The sequence below is a fragment of the Cenococcum geophilum genome, assembly GCF_001692895.1.
Source record: "Cenococcum geophilum 1.58 unplaced genomic scaffold K441scaffold_3, whole genome shotgun sequence".
In the NCBI taxonomy this organism is placed as follows: Eukaryota; Fungi; Ascomycota; class Dothideomycetes; order Gloniales; family Gloniaceae; genus Cenococcum; species Cenococcum geophilum.
Window position 1 is genome coordinate 2,068,413 of NW_027137561.1, and position 16,918 is coordinate 2,085,330.

The 16,918-nt window shown below is 42.2% G+C and overlaps 4 protein-coding genes and 1 non-coding gene across 5 annotated transcripts; 3 read left to right on the forward strand and 2 right to left on the reverse strand.

Annotated features, from left to right (window-relative positions):
- Positions 1 to 138: 138 nt before the first annotated feature.
- Positions 139 to 1,130, forward strand: K441DRAFT_673288 (A1pp-domain-containing protein; the record flags this gene model as incomplete). Its single annotated transcript, XM_067650638.1, has 2 exons — positions 139 to 773; positions 857 to 1,130. 2 exons carry the CDS (start codon positions 139 to 141, stop codon positions 1,128 to 1,130), a joined length of 909 nt encoding a protein of 302 aa, XP_067509258.1.
- Positions 1,131 to 2,480: 1,350 nt separating this feature from the next.
- Positions 2,481 to 2,552, reverse strand: K441DRAFT_t4. The gene has a single exon. It is a non-coding gene; the product is annotated as a tRNA-Met (tRNA).
- A 409-nt stretch (positions 2,553 to 2,961) lies between these two features.
- Positions 2,962 to 5,024, forward strand: K441DRAFT_702582 (uncharacterized protein; the record flags this gene model as incomplete). Its single annotated transcript, XM_067653411.1, has 7 exons — positions 2,962 to 3,000; positions 3,201 to 3,266; positions 3,306 to 3,601; positions 3,650 to 3,657; positions 3,692 to 4,052; positions 4,103 to 4,430; positions 4,462 to 5,024. 7 exons carry the CDS (start codon positions 2,962 to 2,964, stop codon positions 5,008 to 5,010), a joined length of 1,647 nt encoding a protein of 548 aa, XP_067509259.1. The 3' UTR covers positions 5,011 to 5,024.
- A 65-nt stretch (positions 5,025 to 5,089) lies between these two features.
- K441DRAFT_651958 (ubiquitin-like protein) lies at positions 5,090 to 6,275 on the reverse strand. Its single transcript, XM_067647286.1, has one exon. The coding sequence runs from the start codon at positions 6,162 to 6,164 to the stop codon at positions 5,217 to 5,219; it is 948 nt and encodes a 315-aa protein (XP_067509260.1). The 5' UTR covers positions 6,165 to 6,275; the 3' UTR covers positions 5,090 to 5,216.
- A 949-nt stretch (positions 6,276 to 7,224) lies between these two features.
- K441DRAFT_651959 (uncharacterized protein) lies at positions 7,225 to 9,967 on the forward strand. The gene is made up of 4 exons (XM_067647287.1): positions 7,225 to 8,156; positions 8,275 to 8,543; positions 8,618 to 8,739; positions 8,840 to 9,967. Exons 1-4 carry the CDS (start codon positions 7,571 to 7,573, stop codon positions 9,774 to 9,776), a joined length of 1,914 nt encoding a protein of 637 aa, XP_067509261.1. The 5' UTR covers positions 7,225 to 7,570; the 3' UTR covers positions 9,777 to 9,967.
- Positions 9,968 to 16,918: the final 6,951 nt, after the last annotated feature.

A 16,918-nucleotide genomic window follows, 5' to 3' on the forward strand; every position in this document is an offset into this window, starting at 1 on the left:
TTCGACAATTTCCACTATTATTCCCACGTCCACCCTTCTATGCTGCGCGCCTTTTGCGCTGTATCACCAAACTTGCTGCACCTCATTAGGCCCTCGACTGGCTGTTTCTACCGGCAACAGCGCCTATTTCACTGTAGAATGGCCTCGGAACCACTTCCCCTCTCGGAAATCCCCACCTTAACCCTCCTCTACAAGCTCAACCACCTTCACACAGACGAGGAAATCGACCCATCTACTCTCCCCGAACCCTCCAGCACGTTCAATGACAAGATCTCCATAATACGTCACGACATTACCCTCCTAGCTGTCGACAGCATTGTCAACGCAGCCAACGAGTCGTTACTAGGAGGGGGAGGGGTGGACGGTGCTATTCACAAAGCTGCAGGCCCCGAGCTCTTCGATGAATGTGAAAAGCTTGAAGGGTGTCCCACAGGCTATGCCAAGATTACAGAAGGCTATCAACTTCCTGCCAAGAAGGTGATTCACGCCGTGGGACCAGTATATTGGGCAACAAAAAAGGATGGATTGGCTGAGCAGTTGCTTGAAGGGTGTTATAGGCGGAGTTTAGAACTCGCCGTGGAGAATGGACTCAAGAGTATTGCATTCAGCGCACTGAGCACAGGCGTTTATGGATATCCGAGTGAAGCAGCGGCGCATTGCGCGGTGGGAACAGTGAGGAAATTTTTGGAGGAAGGTAACGGGGATAGCCTTGAGAGGATTATTTTCTGTAATTTTATGATCAAAGATGAGATAGCTTATCACCGGTGGCTTCCGTAAGTATTTTGCGACTAGCTTCTTTTTCCTTGATTTGCAATTCTCCATTGCTGGATACTTGGCTGACTAGATCGTATCGCAGACAATTCTTCCCGCCTGTCAAAGAACCCGAAAATGCAGAAGGAGAGGAACAAACTGAAGAATCCGAACTCGCATCTAAGCTCCCTGACGCGCCTACAACTGAACCAACGGAGGAGGGACAGCCAGAGGCAAAAAGGTTGAAGATCACGGAAGAAACTGTGGAAGAAAAGGCAACCGTGTCGGAGGAATCAGTAGATCAAGGGAGCGAGAAAATATTGGACAAAACAGAAGAACCATCAAAGGAGCCCGAGGCGACGCCGAAGGCGGATCTTTAGCAATTTCGTGCAATATTGATGGCTCGATGAATTTAATTCTTCGAAAAGCTATGAAATCACGGCTCTTCCACGAATTATGAGTTTTACAAAACCTTAAGGATTTGATACTGCAGAACTGTTGGTTAATAATGTATATCTCTTGGTCAGAACAGGGGTTTTTAAGGGACGAATGATCAAATTCGGAGTCTAGAATAAGATACACAGTTGAACAGCCATTCAAATTGAGTTCAAGACACGACTGTTTTCACCTCTCGGAGATTACTGACTGTGGAACTAGCATTACTCTCATATCTTCAAACTAACCGCCCTTACTTCGTTCTCAGTTGTTTTGGATATTACTGAAAAGAACTCCCTATCCACACCCTCACCTCACAAAGTAATATATTAATAGAGTATGAAAAGTTTCTAGTAGCTTTACTAGTGACTATTGCCTTACTTAATTAATATCAACCTTGTCTATAGTAGATAAAATAAATAAATAATAATATTTCTTAGGGCAATAGGGATTGCTTAAGGACTTTGCATTAGTACTCTTTACGCTATAGTGAACCCTAAAGCATGCTTACAGGCGCGACCAATGAGTTATTAGCTGCAGCTAAATATTCGTGCTTCACTCGCGACTTTTCTGGCGCATGCTAAAGCTGGGATAAGCCTTTGATAGTAACGCATTTAACGAGCCGTCGCTTTCTAATGTTAGACATGCACCATTAGCAAAAACGAAACAATATTTATAGCAAAGCATCATGAATCGCGACGCCTATATGTATCCAGCTGCTCGATTGTCCTCTCAATTGAACAATATGCCTTTTGGTCTATTGGCGTCGTGGAAGAAAGCTGGAGCTTCACGGACGTCACACAAAGAGAAGGTGGGGATCCCTCAACACCTCCTGTATATATCCGTAGAATTTTCAATTTAGATTGTTCGCACAGTAGAGCCTTCCCATATATTAGTGTTATGTGTTAGTATAAAGATTCAAGCAAAGTTGCAAGGGGTTTCTCCTTGGAGCTATGCTGTGCTACGCTACGTGTCTTTGAAAAACTCCAAACCTCCGCGGAGCTCTGCAAAGTATACACATCGCATAAGTGGAGGATTGTTTATAAATTATAGGCATAATTTGCAATCTCTACAATAGACGGAATATTCCCATATAAATTGCTGCTGAATTCTTTCCTCAAGCGCTTGGTTAGAAAAATTCAAGCTGTCATGAAGGTCGGGCTCTTCATGCTTTATTGCTTGCATCGTCTAGCTAAAATTGCGTATTGGCGTAGGAGAATAAGCGTGTTTGTGCGTCATCCCTGAGTACCCAAAAAATAAAATAATTTGACGGAAAAGATTTTTACGCTGGCAATTAGCTGAAAGTGGTTTCGATCCACTGTCCTCCGGGTTATGAGCCCGGCGCGCTTCCGCTGCGCCATTCAGCTTGATTTTAGGAAGCGAAAAATTTATTAAAAATATATATAATAAGTTAGGGGTGGCGCATTAGATTTAGGGTCATTCTCGGCTCAGCTCAGCATCTCCTGCCCCGGTAACAACTTCGGGCGGGATTGCCGGAAAAGTTCCGCACCATTTTAAAATTTGCTAAATGCTGGGTATTAAGGCCTTATGGTCTACCTGGTATCACTTTGGATGTTTTATGAATGTGTTGTGATATGCAGCCGTATAATGGTAGTTAGAATGGCTGGCCCGGTTTAGAAACGAGCAAGGCGCTGGCAGTGACCTCTGCTGTTCATTTAGTTTTATATAAAGTTTGAAGAGGTCAGCTTGAAGCCATTCCAGGTCACGGATTTGAGCGTACTCTGAATGTCCTCAAGAACTTCTATGGAACTCGAAATGCCTTTTAGTTATTCTTGTGATTTGGAACAAGCCCCCGTTCGCTTATCGATTGTGGCGTTGAATGCACACCACCATTGGCTGGAAACGGTTTTTTGAGTAATGCTCGTAACAGCTCATCTTCTGCCCTTCCTCCACCACGCCCTCTTGCAAGAGATACGCCACGAAACATGGAGGGCTCAAAAGAGCTCTCCAAGTGAGCTGCGGAAAAGGCAAAGAAAAAGCTTGAGAAATCGAAGAAACAAGAAGAATATGCCCTACGACCCAAACAAAAAGCCTCAACATCCACGGATTTTGCCCCGCCAGTCTCTTCGCCGAAGGATGGCTAAAGCGCGTTTACGAAGAGAAACCGGTCTCTGCGCGATCACGATTCCCTCCCGGGCCCAATCGGTCACTGCAAAGCTATCGCCGTTAATTTCGGGTTCGCGAAATATCACAATGGAGTGTGCTTCCTCCGCTACGACGATACCAACCCCGCCAAGGATGAGATATTCTTCACTTCAATTAGGGAGGTAATAGCATGGCTAGGCTTCGAGCCCTATAAGATCACATACGGTAGGGATCATTTTGACCGCCCGTACGAGCTTGCAGAGGAGTTCATCAAACTTGACAAGGCCTATGTCTGCCATTGCTCGCACGAGTCATGCCAAACTTCCATATACTCGATCGACCACTAACAAATCTACAGGAGAAGAAGTTAACCTCCAACGTGGCGGGCCTGATAACCGAGGCCCTCGAGAACGACCTGTCGAAGAATCCCTAATGGAATTCCGAGCCATGCGGGATGGTAAATATAAGGCTGGGGAGGCTTACCTTCGCATGAAGCAGAGTTTGACAGATCCCAACGAAGGCAATCAAATGTGGGATCTGCCCGCTTTGGTCGAGAAGAACCATCACTACCGTACTGGAGACAAGTGGAAGATCTACCCCACTTATGACTTCACACATTGTCTATGCGATGCTTTCGAAGAGATATCCCACTCCATGTGCACTACGGAATTCCAGCAATCTCGTGTCTCATATGGCTGGCTACTTGAAATGCTTGGTTTCAAGATCCCCAAGTCTGAAGAGAAGGGTCCGATGCAACGAGAGTAAGTGCTTCGTAATTACATACACGCTTTATTGGCCAAGAACTCTCTAGATATGGCCGTCTGAATGTTACGGGGGCCATTTTGTCGAAGCGTAGAATAGCTATGCTTGTCGAGGGTACAACTGATGAGAAGAAAAACAGTGATGGAATGATCGAGAAAAAGGTCATTGCACCGACTGTCCGGAGTTGGGATGATCCTCGACTTTACGCTTTAGTAGCTCTACATCGTCGAGGTATCCCGGCTAAAGCGCTACTTAATTCCGTTGAGGAACTTGGCGTCACGGATGCTCTCACTGATATCCAAGTTCTCCGTTTCGAAGCGGCGATCCGCCGCCATCTTGAGCGGACAGTTCCTCGTTTAATGCTTGTTCTGGACCCCGTCAGGCTTATCATTGAAGATGCGACGGAAGCCGATCAAACAGATAACTATTCCTTACGATCCCAAAGGCATGATTCCAGGTGAACGAAAAGTAGGATTTACCCGGAAAGTGTACATCGACTCAAGCGATTTCAGAGAAGAGGATAGTGCCGAATTCTTCCGGCTCGCGCCAAATAGAACTGTTGGTCTACTCAATGTTCCCTTCGCTGTTCGTGCAACTACGTTCTCCAAGGACTCCAACGGCCACGTATCCGATATTAGAGCAGTTAAAGTCGAAGAGGAAAAGCCGAAGGCCTACATCCACTGGGTCGATGCGTCTTCGGGTATTAAGGTTGTCGCTCGCCAGTACAACCCACTTTTCAAGACTGGCTCCCCCAACAGTCTCGACTGGAAAGAAGCTGGGTGGGCAGACGACCTTAACCCGAATAGTGAGGTTGTTTTCAAGGATGCGGTTATCGAGAAAGGCTTAGAAGGTCCGATCAAAGCACATTCCCCGTACCCAATTCATGCATCCGATGATCTGGTGCGATTCCAAGCTCTCCATACCGGCTACTTCTGTGTTGACCCCGTGTCGACCTGACTCGGATTTCTTTGCCACCTTGACTCGGTCACCGACCCCTTGACTCGGTCACCGACTCAGTCAGCCACGTGTATATATAGCCTCATTTTCTTCATGTATATGCGTGCACAGGGCAGATGGGACTAAGTACATACTATAGTACGCGCATGGCATAATATCCATCCTTTAAGAATGGCGATAACATAGCTACGGTATAATTGGGAGTATTACATCTTCTTAATACATAAACCGTACGGACGAAGATCTTCGTCTCTCGGACTGACCCAATAGTCGCCAAACTTGTTAAGGTTGGCTGGGTTCACCCTGTTCTGAATCACGACTTTATACCTGTTCCCATCATTCCACCGGAACTCTTGCGCGTACAGCTCGGCGGTCGCGATATTAGGCGTAGAGTAGATTCCTCGACCGAATGCAAAACGCACCCCCTCAGCAAGTTTGAAGCCCTCGTCAGCAATAGACAAAGAGTTGTGATAACCCGTTCCGTGGTACGAGACCGGCCATTCGCCAGGTCCGTTCGAACTACTAAGCCACGTATTCGAGCCGAACTTGTCATTCACCTTGAGTGCGAAACGCTGCCACCCACATGGACGCCTATACTCGTGACCGCCACGGGAGAAGGAGACGCCATGGTCAATGATATGCGTAAAGTCGTAGTCGTAGGCGGGATCAAGAAAATTTGCATTGAGGAACATGGGTGGGGGTGCGCCGCCGCCACGGAGCCTAAGAACTAAGTGGACCACAGACTCGGGTGAAATTTCGTAGTCCCAGAGTGTTCGGCCGTCTTCGAGCTGCTTTCCCTGGAAGATTAATCTTTGCTGGTCAGGAGGGATGCCCTCTTTCCCTTGGATCTTTTGCTTGACGTTGTCGGTTGTATCGGACAAAGTGACGTAGAAAGAGATCGTTTTCCCTGTCAGTGTTTTGACATGTATTTGAAACCAGCTTTGTGAGCCGCAGTGCAAGGTGAGCGTCTGATGCGGTTGCACTGGGTGCTCGAGGTACAGCCTTGGTGCGACTAATGACGACTTGTGGAATGCCTCCATGTCAAGCGCCTTAAGGCCCTGTGTCGAGTCGCGGCAGTAATCGTCATACGTAATCACAGGGCTTTCAACGAGCGCGCCAATGATCCAAGTGGCGAGAGCCGGGCTGAGAGACATTTTCTGTTTGCGACTAAAATTTAAAGGTAGAAGTGCTTGTTTACGAATATGTGTGCGAGGGAAAGGCTAAATACGCGTCGCTAAGGGTATCCCTTCGTGGGGCAACGATTTCTTGCACTTTTCGTATACCGAGGTATGCAAGCCTCTCAAGCCAATCTAGAGGCTCTATACCGTATATGACTTGGTGTTGAAGCCTCTGGTCAATGCAATTGCTCGGCGGCAGGGGTGCTGGCGCCTAACTGACACTTGAACCGTTCCATCCGAGGCTGAAGCAGAAAGGCTAAATACGCTCCAATCAAAAATCGCATTTTGCCACACGAAGGGATAACTAAGCGTGTGATAAAACCCTCTCGAATTACTCAGCTGGCTTAGTCGTAATCTTTTTTTGTCTCGTTTCCAGATAGATCAATCTTCACACGAGTTCTTCTTTCCTGAAATCTGCGCACGGACTACCGATTGACACCCCGAGAGAGATAGCAATAGAGTCGTACTCAACCAAATCATGAGTTTGAGAGAGGACAAGTCTAAATAAGCTTCATGTAGATTAGAGGTGCTACTTTTGGTCCGGCGCTTAGGGTTTGTTTTGGAATTAGATATCCTTTCTTGTGGGGCTTATCCCTTAACCCGTCAACTTGGGCACGTAGGTTATCGATAAGAGCCCGCCAATCAGATCAATAGGGTTCGGTGGCTGTGCTCAGGAATACTTGGTGTTCGCGCACGGGCCTTCACCTTTGCTCGCCCGGGTTAGTTAAGGGATAAGTCTGCCAGAACAGCGCCGACCCCAAGATGCTTAGAAAGCGGTTGTTCCTCGGTAGTCTGCTAGTAATTCTCTATGTGGCAACGCGTGCTTCGAATCCGGTGTGCTTTTGCAGAGATGAAGTTGGAATTCTTCATATCGGGTTGTCCGCAATTCTGGATTCAATGTATATTGCGCATCTGTGTCCTACCGGACGGTGTCCGGGGCTTTCGGAACATCTACCAACGTATTAACCTCATGCAATGGCTGAGGCGGTCCCCGAAATACTGTACAGCGACGACAGCTAGCATCAGGATTCGTTATCATCGAACAGAATCACGAGCGTTCGTAAATGGCGTAATGGACGCGTGCATAAAGGCTGGGTGGAGAGCATGGTAGAATTCGGGACAACAAACTTTGACTCTGCACCGCGGCCGGAATTGGCAGATTACTAAACCACAAACCTATTTGGACAATTTTCTCAGTCGCGCTTGTTATCAGTCTTCTCAACCCACCAATTACTCATTATGAAACTTAGTCGTGTACATTCAACTTTTTCTTTCATTTGGCAAATGCTGTAGGGGCATGAGGCACCTACTCAAAAGAGTTGGAGTCAAACGCTGACGGAGTTCTCCTTGGGTTCACATTAAATAAACGCTCGCTAGCCACAATGTCCGCATCGACCGAACTACTCGAGTGTCCTTTGGTGTCTCAGCAGCTCAGCAAGGCCGCACCTACTGTAGGTGGCCAAGAGTATGAGTTCTTTGTAACCACGGGCCACCCGCGCCGAGTTGATGGCGCATCGAGGGCTACGATTCGTCGGGTGGTCATGCGCAACTTCTTCAATGACAAGAACGCCGCAACAGACTCGATAAAGCCTGCATCTGAACTCAGTTCTACCTCAACAATTAAAGCTGGCACTAAACTCAAGGGTCGTTTTAGATTACCCAAGCCTGGTCAAGTTATCGGCCCTGAAGAGCCAAAGGGTGGACCAGAACGGGCAGAGAAGAAGTCTTCGAAGCAGAATGGGGGGGCGAAAGCCTCTAAAACGGACCGGAAGCAATCACTACCCTGCCTAGTTTTAGAGGAAGACAGTAATTGTGCTGGAAAGGATGATAATAGGGCACTTCTCAGCCCAGTCATCCTGCTGGGCGTCAGCCCACCACCCAGGAGAAATCCCACCGCCCACGGCTTTGATCCCTTTGACGCGCTGCCTATTCCTGCAACATTTAAACTAGATATCCTCCTGGCATTCTGTGAGTGGCCTCATTTCCGAGCACTAACGCCTTGTTGCCACCATCCGCGTCTAAGTGTCCCCTATACGACACATTCCCAGTTTCGCAAACAGGAGCACAGCCTCTGACTATGGATCAGATAGGTCGAGATTCAGGATCAATTCAATAGCGGTGAATGCGCAAAATACGTGGTGGCCGTTCATATCGCGAGACGCAACGCTGCTCCATGCGACTATGGCCTCCGTCGCGCTTTACGGCGATCTAACGAGCGACTCTGTATCCTCATGTATAGAAGCCCTACGGCACAAGAATGAAGCCATCAAAGGAATAAATGCCAAGCTGAACTCGCAGACTGAGGGGATTTCTGATGCGTTGGTGGGGGCAGTTGCAACAATTGCTAGCTTTGAGGTGAGGATTTATTTGTTTATTCTTGAGGGCGTGGGAGCAATTAAATGGCATGGAAAGTCACTAACAGTACCAAGAATCTCCACGGCGCCTATGATACAGCCCAGCTGCACATAGGCGCGCTCAAACGGATGATCCATGCGCGGGGTGGGTTGCCTGCTTTTGCTCACAACGACGGCCTTTATCGAGGCATCACCTGGTCAGTACACTTGCTAGATCTTACAATCTAATCTTGTATCCATCTCGCATTCCCGTAGAGACTTTTAGTCCTCTCCAGCTAGGCTAAGTGTTTCTTGCAGGGTTGACTTCCACTCATCATCCGCCTTTCGCACACCCCCAACCTTTCCCTACCTTCCTCCACACCCCGTAACCCCCTCCTTTCCCGACGGTCTGCTAGAAGAAGCGGCATGCTTCTCTCCAACAAGCCTTCTGCACCTCTCCCTCGCGTCCGTCGACTGCTTCAACATCTTCTACCGTCTTCACCGGCTCGGTCTCGCAGCTTCCGTTCACTGGTCCCCGCGCGTTGATAAAACCGCCGTCAGCAACATGCTTTACGAAGCCGAGTACGCACTTCTGCGTATGCCAGACCGCTCACAAGACTTCTTAGCCCTCGATCGCAGAAAAGGAACATTGAAAGACGACGAAGAAAGCAGGGCTGCAGACGCTGCCGCTATCGTAGAAGCCCTCGTTGCGGCCGGTCAGATCTTCCTCTATGCGGCGCTAAGGGAGGTCCCACCGCGTGCTAAGATTTTTGACATCCTGCTTGGACGGCTGAGATGCGCGCTGGAAAGACCCGGAGTTAATACGGGCGGGGTTTGGGCCCGTGAGCGGAATCTGCATACACTGTTGTGGGCGCTGATGGTTGGTGCGGCGGTGGCAGTGCAGTGGGGCGGGTCGCATTGGTGGATTGAGCGGGTTGCGGTGGTGGTGGAGGAGCTGGGGCTCGGCCGTGATGGGACTGGGAGAGAGGCAATAAAGGCGGTTTTGAAAGGGGTGGCATGGACAGATGTATTTTTTGAGCCGATGAGTAACGACGTATGGAAAAGCGTGGTGGGCTTGATCGGGCTAAGAGGTGACGGAGCAGGAAACGAGAGTGTAGAAGAGGAGGAGGAGGGAGTAGAGGAAGATGAAGAGGGAAGTGGTGTTAGGGATGAGTTAGAGATTGGCATGATGACACTACCTATACTCGAAGGATATTGGCTATCAGATAACGTGAACTTCACTGACGACCAGTGATTTTTGAAAGATTGGTATTTATGACAGGCTGACGGTCTAAGCCTACTAGGACGATGGAGTTTGCCGAATATGGTGTTTGGTGTTTCTCAGCAGTAAGGGAATTTGCCTACCATATCGGAAGTCTTAACTGTGTATATGCTTTTCGTTTGATACTACTTTTAGCTATCGAACTTAATGGAATATTGACGCTATTTTAGCGTGCATAGTCATAATATCGTCCTAATTAAGGAGTTACCTCTAAGAATTGTTAGATCTGATATTACTAAGATTAATAATATAACCAAACAATCTATTATAGTTAGATTTTAATATTTAAGTATAATATTTAAATCTTTTTTAATATACGGATCGTTGGTGCCCTCTAACGAAAATTTTAACCCGAGTTTATAAGTAATAAGCCAATTAATTAACCTAAAGCTTTAATTTAGAGCTTTATTATATAGACTTTAATTAATATATATAGAGATGAGGTTTTCCAGGGGGAGACCCCCTTAGACCCCCCTATATAGAGCTTTTGCTTAATTTAGACGTAGTAGTAAGATTAAGGCGCTTTAGTTACTACTAGGTAAGAATCTATTATAGTAACTAAGGCGTCTTGGTTACTGCTAGGTAAGAATCTACTATAGTAACTAAGGCGCCCTACTTAAGCTAGGCCTAAAGATTATATTAGTTACGGATCTAGTATATATTTAGACTATAGAGCTTTAATATAGAGCCCTTTATATAGGATCTAATTAACTATATTATTGCCTACCTAGTTTGGACGTATAATAACGCGATAGCTTAGCAACGATATAATAGCTTGGCGCTGAGTAATAAAAGAAAAGGAACAAGGGGAGGAGATTAGGGGTAGCTTAGCCACTATAAGAAGGTTATAATATTGGTATAGTATTAAACTTTAAAAATTGTATCCTGGGAGCTTAATTAACAACCCCTATATAAAATGTTAACAATGTTTAATTATAGAGCTTTAAACTAGTAGATCTTATAGGAATATCTATTATAAGCAGCTCTAAGTATAAAATCTAGAATATTTAGTAGTAGTATAAGTATAGGATAAGGTATATTTTTGCGTTCCTAAATATCGTTATATAACGCAATTTTTGGTAATAAAAACTAGCCGTTAATATTGCTTAACTAATACCTACCGGAGATTCCTCTATCCTTTCTATCTTTTCTCTCGCCCATCTCCTCGTCTAATACTATCTATATTACTACGTTAACTAATAGATCCCTTAGTAGAGACTAAGAAGGAGTATTAGAGCACCTTTAGCTTTTATAAGGAAGAAGAAAAGAAGAGAAGAAGGTATAAAGGAGGGAGTATTTATAGATAGGAGGAGGCCTATAAGTATAAGAGATTAGGCAGCTATAATATAGCTATTAATATTGCTTAACTAATACCCACTAGAGGCTCCTCCGCCTTTTCTATCTTCTTTTTACCTATCTCCTTATCTAATACCATCTATATCGCTATATTAACTAATAGATCCCTTAGTAGAGACTAGGGAAGAGTATTAAAGCACCTCTAGCTCCTATAAGGAAGAAGAAAAAATAAAGAGAGAAAGGTATAAAGGAGGGAGTATTTATAAATAGAAAGAGGCCCTATAAGTATATAATTTAGTAAATACTAATAGTACGAGATTCTTATATAGGATAGGCTTAATTACTTACTAAAATATAGGGTGTCTTTATTACTGCACTAGCTACTATAGTAGTAGAGACGCCTTAAATATTTAACGATCTAGACTTTAGATTACTAAAATCTAAAATTTTATTATAGGGAGCGCGATTAATAACCCCTACTAATAGCTCTAACTACGTCTAATTTTTAATTTATAAATCGGCAGATTTATAGGTAATAGTTATTATAAGTAGCTCTAGGTACAGTATATATAAAATCTTAACTATAGTATAGAGAAGTTGTGGCTGCTAATATACGGTCCTAAGTAGTATTACATAATAAAATTAAAAATTAATTAGGGAAAAAGAACTAAAAAACGTAACCACCCTATACCAATATTATTAATATTAAAGGTATAGCCAAGCCTACTTATAGAGGGCTTTACTAAATATATATAAAACACCTTATATAGCTGCTAGGGTAATTAAGTAAGGCTATAAGGCTAAAAAGAGGGTTCTTAGTTAGTAATTATTGTATTCTTAAAGGTTATATAACTTCTTATATAAGCAACATTTCCGCCCTTTAAAAAAACTTAAAAAATTCTAAAAATTAATTAACGCTATAAATAGCAATAATATTAATCTGGTAATACTACTAATTCTTTTTATATACCATTATATATATATCTAATAGCTCTAGAAGTATAAGGGCGCGAAGAGACTTTGGGGAAGATTTGAAGGAACGATATAAATTCTATCTAAATCTAAGGGTATATAGCTCTCGCTAAGAATAAGACGTTGCGTAAAGAAGAGAAAGGAATAACAAGAGAATTATATAATTAAATAGTTAGGGGCTCGGTGGTCAATACGTGCGTATATACGTACGCGGTTTTTAACAAACTTTAGTAAAATTAATTTAATCTAGCAGAATTTAGCAGAAGTTAATTAAGCTAGCAGAATTTGGTAGAATTTGGTTAAAGCGTTAGAATTTATCTGTTAAGTGTTTTACTAAGACATTCCTACTATAACTAGGCTAGTCCCGTTATAGTACCCCCCCTTTTAGCTAAAGGTCTAAATAATTTAATTTTAGTTAAGATTTATAACTTATTACGTATTATATTTTTGCGTTAGGTAGTAGTATAGGGTTTTACTGGTTCTAATTGTTAAATAGGCTAATTAGGATTTTCCATCCCTAGGATAGAAAATCGCTATTAGCTTAGTTAAGGCGGTAGGCGGAACTAACATTTTTATAGTAGGTCTTAGTAAGGTAGATCTAACTAATTAGATAACTTTAACTAGCGGTTAAAGTTCCTTAATATCTTGCGTATTACGTAATTATATTATAAATATTATAATATATTTTAAGTTCTTTTTAATTTTAAGCTTCCTGCTATCGTATTTCGTATATTTATATTAAGTAGTAGTTATTTACCTTTATATTATGTCCATCTAGCTAAAGTAGGCCGTAAAGGATAGTCCTTATAGAATTCTTTTACTAAGGAAGGCGCGTTGGCCTTAATCTGGTTATAGGTTTCCTAGGTTTATATTTTATATCCTTTCCACTTAATAAGAAGTTTAAATTATTTAGACTATATTTATTATTATATATTGTTAATTAAGTTAATAAAGTAAAAACTATTACCGTTATTAACAATTATAGAAAATAGTGGTGGCACTTCGCGAGTTATAGGTTTACCCTTTAAGGGTTATAGCAAGTTTACGTAAAACGTTAGATATATTTTTATTTTAGTTAGTAGTTTAAGCTTATAAGCGTATAGGCTTAGTTTCTTCTTAATTTAGTATAGGCCCGTAAACTTCCAGTCTAGTTTCTTTAAGGGTTATTAAGTCTTTAGGTTTTATATATTTAGGTAAACTATATTACCTTCCTTAAAGTCCTATATAGGAGCTCGTCCTTTATTTATATGCTATTCCTATACTATTTAAGCGTACGCTAATTTACTTTATAATAGTTCCGTTAACTACTTTATTTAATTAACAAAGTTATACGCATTAATTGGTTAAATCCTCTTAATTATAGGTCCTTGTAACGGCGCTATCGCACATTACCTGCCAAATTCTGCTATATTTTGCCGACCCGCGATTAGCTCGCCTGGAGCTAGCGCCTTAACGGCTTACCCTATATATTTATTTACATCGGTCCTAGCGACCCCTTTTTCCCTTCTCCTTAGCTTAGTATCTTCGTAATATAGCATTCTATAAGCTTTAGTTTAGAGGCATTTATACGAGCCGTAATATTATATTAAGCTTACCCTACCCTACCTGGGAAGGCCTTAATAATATCCTACCCTAAAAGAAACTTTGTTTGCAACAACGCATTAACGCGCTATACTTAGACACTAAAACAACTCTATACTGCCTAAGAAGGCCTAGATAATATCCTACTTTATAAGCTAGATAGGACTGGACCTATACCCCTGGAATTAAAACTAAAGCGTATAATACTAATAAACCCTAAGAAGCTAATAATGGCACCTAAAGTAAGCTTATTTAAGAGAGCTGCCTCTATCTAAGAGAAACCTAAGATCTAATTAGGATTAGAAATTAAAGATAATAATAACATTATAGATATACGCAAGCAGATTCGCGCCCTCGCGGCCAGCTAAAAGGCCGATTATTTTAAAGTAAGAAATATACAAGAGACCCTATAAGAGATCCTAAAAAGCCTTACAGCCCTATAAAATAGCCTAGCTTTCCCTTCCTAAAGCCCTAGCCGACCTATTTACTCTACTAAATATAATATACTAGGGAGTACGGATATAATAATAAAGTAATTAAAGTCCGTTAAGCTCCCTAACCCCTAACCCCTATCTAATAGGATAGACCCTACCTTTAAGAATTAGAGGATTTAAGTATAAGGAAAACTCCGCGTTAACTACAACTATTTTCCCTCTAAAGAAGCTAAGATGCTTTACCTCTTTAGTTAAACTATAGGAGATACCTAACGTCACCTTTAAGCTAAATTTAAGGACGACTCTCCTGTCCGCTTTATATCTATTAGTAAGATACTATAGTATTTAGCCGCTATATATATAAACCCAAACAAAGTATAGGACGCGCGTTATAACTATAATAGCTTAATAATAAAGTTAAACTAATTCTTTACTAAGTTCTAAACTTAATTCTTACACCTAGTAGGCGAAGGCTAGGTTCCCCTTAAGAACTACCATTTGGACCTATATAATAAGCTAATAGTTTAACTATAAGAGAAGATTGCGGTAGCCTTGGATAACCTACTAACCTACTAAAAACTCGCAGCCTAATATTTATTACTTAACTTAGAACTAAAGCGAATTAACGCCCATTCTAATTAATAAAAAAGGGCTTATAGTAGTTAAAACTCGTTAACTATACCTATAGGAGCTAAAGTAGGAAGATAAGCTACAATAGTCCTTGTACTAAAAGTGGTTATATTTACGCACTAGCGAGCCTCGCCTAACTAACTACGTACTACACTATTAACTAGTACTTGTCGCAGTACCCTAATTAACCTTGCCTTAGCTATATGCTATAACTATAATAAGGAGGGTTATTTTACCTTATCTTACCTAGAGCTAAGGGATATAGGCAATATTAAGGAAATAGAGGAAGGAGAAACGTCTAATAAGTTGGGAAAAGAAGAGCCCTAGGGAAAGACTCCCCCCTAGGGTACCCTATTAATCTTAAAGAGATTAATCTTAGTTAGTTAATGGGTGGGAAGCATTTTACCATTCTATATATAGTATCTTAAAATGGATATAGAGTAAATATAACCGCCCTTATTAACACTAGAGTAAATAGCTTCGCCTTTATAAATACTACCTATGTAAATAATATTGCTAAATTTCTAAATGCAAAAGCTACCTAATTAGAGAAGCCTATTTAGATAAAAGGCTATAACATATTACGGACGCTTTAAGTACGATATTACAACTACTAGGAGAGGAGTTGGACGAAGCTAGTTAGTTAATAAGAGCACGGTCCAGGATAGAGCCGGTAGAACCATATGATGAGGAATAGTAGTATAAGTCACATAATGTAATCTGTATAATCTATATAATCTATAGGATCTATAATAAAGTAGATAGAGTACACGTATATTACGTACAAGAAGGATTTTATAGGAGTACGTGTTACGGACGCTTTAAGTACAATGTTACGACTACTTAGAGAGGAGTTAGAAGAAGCTAGTTGGTTAATAAGAGCACGGTCCAGGATGGATCCGGTAGAGCTATATAATGAGGAATGGTAACCAAGGTTATATAATATAATCTGTATAATCTATAGGATCTATATAATCCGTGACAGAGTAAATAGAGCGCACGTATATTATATATAAGAAGGATTTTATAGAAGTACGGTTGTGTATTTAAGGACCCTTAGTCCCTACCTAGATAGTTCCTTCCTTATAGTAATTCTTAGAATATAATTGGAGTTAATCTATTAGGCAACTACTCCACCAGTTATTATTACGTTATTAACTACTATCTTTATATTTCCTATACACCTAGCCTATTAACAGAACTTACCGTAGTACTTACTATAAGGTTTTGTTATACAATTACTACCTAGTTATAGTATTAAATATAGAAGTTAAATAATATGCCACTAAAAGCAGCCACTATAACGCTATTAACGGCGGCAACTACGTTAAGGTTAGGGGGTAATACTAGTATAGCGGACACTGACTCGCAACAACCTATAACAGTAGGACAATTATTGTTACGGCACTGGCAGAACTTGGCAGAACTTCGCGGTCACGTGACTAGAAGACCGCATAAAAAGAACCCTACTTCGACCAGCGCTGCTCTTCTTCTCCTTTCCTTTCTCTAGCTTTAGATCCTCGTTTATAGACTACCAATCATATAGGCTTGCGCGTCCCTCTTGCCGTGCTCGTGCCTTAATTAACTAAGTCGCTAACATTATCTAAAGCTCAACTACCCTTTCTTCCTAAGAAGGAACTTAAATATATCTACGGACCACGAACCAGAACAGAACATAGAATTAGACCTAAAGAATATTACTAGAACTAAAAGAACAGAAAAGAATAATAAGACCTATAGAATATATATAGACTAGAACCCCTACAGAATCCTACTAGAGGTTACCCTAATAACCGTACCACGATGCCAAGAAATACAGCAGCCGGCAAAGCAGCCGCAGGACCCTTAAATACCTCCGATGGTAAAACAGCAACTGACTCGAACTCCTAAGTGGAGCTCACAGCAGCTAATGCCAAAATTAAATAACTTCAAGAGCTGCTTAAAGCTAGAGAACCCCCTACGCTTAGTAAGGAATCATCAAACATCTAAAGACTTACTATAGTCCTTAAGGCTCTAGCCTAACGTACAGCATTAGCATTGTTATAGTCCGCAAAGGTCGCGGACCCCTCATTGCTTACAGACGGAACTAACCCTATATTTAATAATTGGAAGCTTTAATTGCAGGATAAGCTTAAAGTTAATGCGGACCACTTCCCTACTACTTAGGCTAAAATGGCCTACGTCTTTGGCCGTACCGGCGGG

What these genes read in the sequence shown, in the direction of transcription:
- K441DRAFT_651958 (XM_067647286.1), bottom strand. Translation starts at nt 6,164, where the DNA reads ATGTCTCTCAGCCCGGCTCTCGCCACTTGGATCATTGGCGCGCTCGTT.
- K441DRAFT_651959 (XM_067647287.1), top strand. Translation starts at nt 7,571, where the DNA reads ATGTCCGCATCGACCGAACTACTCGAGTGTCCTTTGGTGTCTCAGCAG. An exon ending in AGATATCCTCCTGGCATTCT is followed by an intron (nt 8,157 to 8,274) that starts GTGAGTGGCCTC and finishes ACTATGGATCAG; the next exon opens with ATAGGTCGAGATTCAGGATC. An exon ending in CAACAATTGCTAGCTTTGAG is followed by an intron (nt 8,544 to 8,617) that starts GTGAGGATTTAT and finishes AACAGTACCAAG; the next exon opens with AATCTCCACGGCGCCTATGA.